The sequence below is a fragment of the Hakea prostrata genome, chromosome 5, assembly GCF_041222555.1.
Source record: "Hakea prostrata isolate BN-2017 chromosome 5, UWA_Hpros_2, whole genome shotgun sequence".
NCBI classification, from domain to species: domain Eukaryota; kingdom Viridiplantae; phylum Streptophyta; class Magnoliopsida; order Proteales; family Proteaceae; genus Hakea; species Hakea prostrata.
In genome coordinates this window covers 18,236,282-18,243,094 of record NC_142604.1, presented here as the reverse complement: position 1 = coordinate 18,243,094, position 6,813 = coordinate 18,236,282, and the positions used below count along the sequence as shown (strand labels likewise).

General features: G+C 39.6%; 1 protein-coding gene across 1 annotated transcript; it reads right to left on the bottom strand.

Moving 5' to 3' along the window:
• Positions 1-5,423: 5,423 nt before the first annotated feature.
• LOC149015577 (uncharacterized) lies at positions 5,424-6,347 on the bottom strand. Its single transcript, XM_089156558.1, has one exon. The coding sequence runs from the start codon at positions 6,345-6,347 to the stop codon at positions 5,424-5,426; it is 924 nt and encodes a 307-aa protein (XP_089012684.1).
• Positions 6,348-6,813: the final 466 nt, after the last annotated feature.

Sequence of the window (6,813 nt, the reverse complement as noted above, 5' to 3'; positions counted from 1 at the left end):
GGGATTTCAGGTCAAGGTAGTGTAGTCATTCCACCCTTGTTAGCATGACATAAGAGAGAGTTAGAATGGAAGGAAGTTGGAGAGGAGTCCAATATGAAATTATAACTATCAAATGATGATGGCAATTCTTAAATAGAAAGTTTCTTGTTCATTTCCCCCTGAAATTGGTGGTGTCTAAGTTAACTCACGTGCATCTTAAGTAACCCACAACTGACTGGTGCATACATATAAGGGAGAGGCTTGGCCCCATAAAACTTTTGGACTCCTGATTTGTTACTTATGAGGTAATGATAATAAATATATATTATTGGCGGTGAATAAAAGGAATTACTCATACCCCTTAAAATGTAGGAATGCATCAATAGTAAAGCTTGGCAATTTCTATGGTGGTCTAGTTAGTTTTTTTTTTGGTAGGAAATCCATTTATTAAGGCAAAGTTAAGGCAGCAAGATTACAATCACAGAGACAAGGAGTGGATAATGATCAAAAAATTGTACCAATTGGGCCCTCTTGGCTAGAACTTTTTTTTTGGTAAGAAACAGAACTTTATTTATTCAAATAAAAACCTCTAGGTATCTTACACATGAGGAAATCAAAAAGTAGAACCCAAGATAAAAGGGGGGGGGGAATGTTGATACACAAACCTATCCTGGGAAAGTGCTGTAGACTTCGCAAGCTCGTCCGCTACGAAGTTTGCCTCTCTGGGAATATGTGAGAAAGTGCATTCGGTGAAAGATGTAGCTAACATGAGTATGTCCTTGATTAAATGGTCGGTTTTCTAGCTATGGCGGGACAGTGGATTGAGAATGGAGAGCACCAGCGCTTGGTTATCACTTTCCACACAGATGTGAGACAAGTGAAAATCAAGTGCAAGAGCAAGGCCTCTTCGAATGGCAAGTGCTTCAGAAATAAGAGTGTCTTGACATCCCGTTCCTTGTCCGAAAGCAAAAACCATTTGATGGTTATAATCGCGGGCCACTCCGCCAATTCCATATCTATGTGATTCAAAAAAAGAGGAGACATCCACATTGAGTTTGATCTGCCCTGATGTTGGGGGTTCCCACCTTATAAGGTTTGGTGATTCTCGAACTAGTGTTGGGGTGAAGGGAGGGGAGAATTCAATGATAGCTTGTTGTATTCACTGTAAGGTGTCTTGTATCGTCGGTTCTTAAAGTGAGTGGGTTATATGGTTGTAGTAGCCCCAAAGTTTCCAGAAGGCTATGAGGGTGTGTATGGCTTGTTGAGTGTATGTGGATGGTGAGGTAGATCGAGAGACAAGAGCTTGCAACTGTGAATTGAAAGATTGGGATGGATCCCCTTGAAGAAGGTGCAGGATATGCCATAGTTGAAGGGTAAAAGGACAAGAGGTAAAGAGGTGTTGTGCGAAGCACTGGGATGACCACAAGTGATGCACTGGGGGGTACATTGCACCCTCGTGCCAGCAATAGATCTGTTGTGCGTGATTTTCCTTGGATAGCCTTCCATAAGAAGAAAATAATCCGAGGTGGAAGAGGGAGATGCCACAGCTGTAGCCACTTGAAGGTGGGAGATAGGGTAAGGGTGTTAGGGGAAGTGGATGCCAGACGGTAGCCGAACTCATAGTGAACATACCTGTAGAATGGAGCTTCTAGATGAGATGATCGGCTGTTGGATGAAGTCGAAGGGGAATACCAAGGATCTTTGTTGCCACCTCAGGAGGCCACCAAGCGAACACTTTGTCCCGATCCCTTGTGGCAGTCTCGGAATTAATGAATTCATACATGTTAATGGAAGAGTGAGTTGCTGGATAACATCCAATGTCTTGGGGGATGTTAGGAATCCAGTTGGGGTTCCAAGGGCTCGCCTGACAACCATCCCCAATTTGAAGAAATAGTCCTTGACATAAAAGATCCCTTGCTTTGATCAACGACTTCCAGCCCCATGAGGCCATTGTGGATGCCGAAGCTTCTAAAAAGGTACAATGTTTGAAATACTTATGTTTCATCTAGCGTCCCCAAAGGGAGTTCGTGGGGTTGAGAAGTTCCCATGCCTTCCGAGTCAGAAGAGAGAGGTTAAAATCAGCGGTTTCTCTGAGGTTAAGACCGCCAGCTCTAATAGAGCTACAAATGGTGTCCCACGAGACAGTATGAATATGCCGTTGAGTTCCATTAGCCTAAAAGAAGTCTTGAGAAAGCTTGTCAAGTGTGTTTGTGGCTGAGGCCAGTAGTAGGAAACATGACATGAAATGAGTAGGCATTGCATCAAGTGTAGATTGAATGAGTACCTTTTTCCTTGCATATGAAAGAAACTTGGCCCGCCAGTGTTGGAGTCTGTTGTTTACTCTATTGATGAGGTTGTCACAATGCTTCTTTTTTAGCTTACTCGGGATTAGAGGAATCCCAAGATAAATATCAAGTTCCGTGGTGGGTGTGATGTGGAAATGAGTTGAAAGAGTTCGCTTCAATCCCGATGAGGTGCTTGGCTAGAACATTTGCTACAATATTGTGGTTTCTAGTAACAACCAAAAACTAACACTCTTCTAAGCAAGAGAGTGGCCTAGTTAGTTGTATTTCTAGATAAAGAACATTGGATTAATCATTCACCAAATTCACACTCCAATCTTATATGTTTCCTTCCTCATTTGCATTAATATACCTATCTACCTTTTTGACTATATAAGTATTGTTGTATATCTTATGGAACTTAATGTGCATTTAAAAAAATTGCAGCCTTTGCCTTTGCAAAGCCTATTATGTGACAGAACAAGTGGGCCCCCTATGGCCCATGTGCTAAAATATACCTTTTTCTAAGACTTGTGTGTTTATGCTTCTACAATCCCTTTCTATTCTTTCCTTCATCAAAAGTAAACAGAGTACTAGCTTTACCACCAGCGTTAGGATTATTCGGGTTAAATCATAACGTCTGCTTAGAGAATTCCTTAGAATTCTTCTAAGTATTAGGAGGTCTTATTCGAGTTAAACCGTTGCTTGTACTTAGAAAATTCTTTGAGAATTCTTCTAAGTGTTGGGAGGTCTCATTTGGGCATAACAAAAGCCTCTACTTAGAGAATTCCTGAGAATTCTTCTAAGCTTTAGGAGGTCTTATTTGGGTTAAACTGAAGCCTTTATTTAGAGAATTCCTGAGAATTCTTCTAAGGTTTAAGAGGTCTGATTCAGGTTAAACCGAAGCCTCTACTTAGATAATTCTTGTGAATTCTTCTAAGCTTTAGGAAGTCCCGTTAAACCAAAGCCTCTATTTAGAAAATTCTTGAGAATTTTTCTAAGTGTTGGGAGGTCTCATTCGATAACTGAAGCCTCTACTTAGAGAAATCCTGAGAATTCTTCTAAGTGTTAGGAGGTCTAATTTGGTTAACACTGAAGCCTTTTGAATTGATTGTACTAAGGGATTGTACTAGCTATACCCTTATGCCACCTAATCAAAAGAGGTTCAGTGTTTGAAAATCTGGAATTGATTTGATTTGCATTGAAAATCTGATCAATTGATAAGCATTTTAACTTATAAGTAGGGGTGTAAATGGTTAACCGAAATCCGCTCCCGAATTCGCATCCGCATCCGTAGAGGTATCCGAACCGTCCGATTACTAATAGGATGCGGATATGGTATACCCTTCATCCGGTATTATCCGTCCGATAAAATTATCCGATTAAGTTACTTATTTGGATTTGTTTTCTTATTTAATATTTTTACTTGAAATATAGGTATTTTCTAGAGTTTTGCAAAATAACTACTAAAGTTGTTAAATTCTTAAATTTGAAACCTAACCCTCATAAATAAAGTGGTAAAGATGTTACTAGGTAGACGAAAACTTGTATTCAATCTATATTCATTGCCATTTAGAATATTTTATTCAAGAAAATAACTATCTGATTATCATCCGTCCGGCGAATTCGTCCAATCGATGGATTTTCCGTCCGTCCGAATATATAGGATGCGGATATGGTATTCACTTCCGTCCGATCCGTCCGTTTACCCCCTCTTATAAGCCCCTGAACCTACTGGTTTCATGATCATATATTGTCTTTCCCATGTGGATTAGATGCTAAAGTGTTTTTGAGGACCAAATCTCCCGAACGGTATCGTCGGTGCTTTACTCGGGCATTGTAGTGGGATGCTATGATCCTTTGGTAACTCTGAGTACGGGCTCTTTGAACTCCCGTTCTCTGGGGGTGCCAGCGATTATTTCTACCAGAGCCAAAGCTTCTGACCGATAAGCCAATTTGAATGGAGTTTCTCCCGTGGGTGTTTGAATTGTCAATCAGTAAGCCCAAAGAACGTTCAGCAGTTCTTCAATCCATAAAGCTTTATTGGATTCTAGTCACTTCTTCATTTCATCTAGAAAGGTTCGATTTGCTACCTCTACTTGGCTATTGCTTTAAGGGTATGCTATCGAAGACATCCCGGTGCTCAATCATATAAGTCCCGCAAAACTGTGTGAATTGAAGGTTGTCAAATTGTGTTCCATGATCGGTGACCAGAATCTTCGGGATCCCGGGATTTATGGATGATTGACTCCAACACGAACTTTTCCACCTTCTTTTCTGTTATTGTTTCTAGTGGGATTGCTTCGACTCATTTGGTGAAGTAATCAATTGCTACGATCATATATTCCCGACCGCTAGATGCCTTGGTGAATTTTCCCATGATGTCAATTCCGCACATTGTGAACAGGATTGGGTCAAGGATTGATGTAAGGGTTGTCGATGGTTTCTTCGTCACTGTCGAATGGATTTGGAAATTCTTGCAGTGACATACATACTCCAAAGCATCTTCTAGAACCTTCGGCCAATATATCCCGAGCCTTAAAATCTTATGTGCTAGGGCCTAACCACCCATGTGAGCTCCACAGTACCTTTGGCCAATGCCTCTTAGATCCTTTGGGTCCAAGGTATCTGAGTAGTGGTCCGGCATAGGATCTTCGGTACAATTTGCCATTTTGTATTGTGAACCTTGCCGCTCGAACACGAATGACTTTGGCTTCCTTTGGATCTTCAGGCACTGCCACCATCACGGTCACTTGTCACCATCTTAATCTTCTTTTTAAGTTGGTTTTCAACTTCTTGCTTAGACAAAACAAATTTCTGTATAGCCTCATCTTTGCTCTTAAGCAAATATAGTAATATTTTGTGCTATCGTCGATGAAAGTGATAAAATATTTGTTACCCCCTCAGGTTTGAACAAATTTTAAATCACAAATATCTCTATGAATTAAATCAAGTGGTTCAATATTCCTTTTAATCGTTTGGAACGATGATCTAGTTAGTTTGGTCTCTATACAAATTTCACATTTATGATTGGGATCAATGTTAAATGAGGGTATGTGGTCCATGTTAATTAATCTACGTAGAGTATCAAAATTAACATGACCTAGTCTATCATACCACAAGTTAGAAGACTCAAGCATATAAGAGGAAGAATTTTCTTTATCATTGATGGGTTTTGGCTTGATAGCCATTACATTCATTTTCAACATCCCCATCTTTTACATACCCTTTCCCAACATAAACACCTTGTTTGGTCAAAACTAGCTTTTTAGATTCAAAAACCATTTTAAATCCATTTTGACTCAGAAGTGTTCTAGAGATCAGATTCTTTTGAATGTCAAGCACATAAAGGACATTTTGCAGCTTCATTTCATTGCCTGATGTCATCCTTAGGAATACAGTTCCTTGACCCTTGATTTCAGAAGTTGTAGAGTTTCCCATAAATAAATTTTCTCCATTATTCATAGGTGTGAAATCAGAGAAAGTAGATCTATTACAACAAACATGGAGTGTCGCTCTAGTGTCCAGCCACCATTCCTTTGGATTTGAGTCTATCAAGTTGACTTCAGATACCACCGCGGAGAGACTCATATCAGACAATTCATATGTGGCAGTGTCAACCAAGTTGGTCTCTTTCTTCTTGTTCCTTTTTGGCAATCTACAATTTGCCAATTTGTGACCCATCTTGTCATCAATGATTGCAGCTACTTGGAAAGACTCACTCATGGTCATTTCCTCAACATGAATTTCATGGATGATCGTTTGGAGTTCTTGCACTTCACTCATCATAGTCTTTGAGTCTATCATTTTAAAATTCAAGAATTGACCCAGAAGGAACTTCTTAGCACCAACACCCTTAGATCTGTACTTATGGTTTAAGGACTCCCAAAGTTCCTTGGCAGAACCCTTTGGACTATACACACTATAGAGTGCATCAATCAAGCCATTCAGAACATAGTTTCGGCATAGGAAATTAGATTGTTTCCATGAGTCAATACTTTGAGCATTTGACCCATCCTTTCCATCAGTGGGAGGATCCTCTTTTAAGAATCTTGCAAGATTCAAAGTTGTTAAATAAAATAACATCTTTTGTTGCTAAGTTTTGAAGTTTAGTCCTCCAAAATTTTCAGGTTTCTCACGGTGATTCACAATAATCGAGACCGCCAATGATTGCGTCGAGGACGTAGGAGCCTTCATATTCATGTTATCTCCCATTTTTCAACCTGACAAATCTGAAATGCAAAATCTGTTTTAAGATTGTTGGCCAAATTGATAGTAAACTAAGAGAAACTAGATATTATCAAGAGAAATTAGAAGACAACAATCAAAAGAATATCTCAATATTGATTAACACGAAAATTGAAATACACCCAAAAAGGAACCTGAACTGGAAGCAAAAAGAGTAAAGAGGAAGAATCGTCGAGGCACACCACACGATTTCCTTAAAACAGATTCATCCCCTCCGATTGTGTTTGAGGATCTAATGGACGTTTGTTTCCCAGGATACAATGACAAACAACGGTATACTTAGTAAAGAGGAAGAATCGTTGAG

Excerpts from the sequence above, each read along its gene's own strand:
- LOC149015577 (XM_089156558.1), bottom strand. The coding sequence starts at position 6,347 with ATGTTATTTTATTTAACAACTTTGAATCTTGCAAGATTCTTAAAAGAG.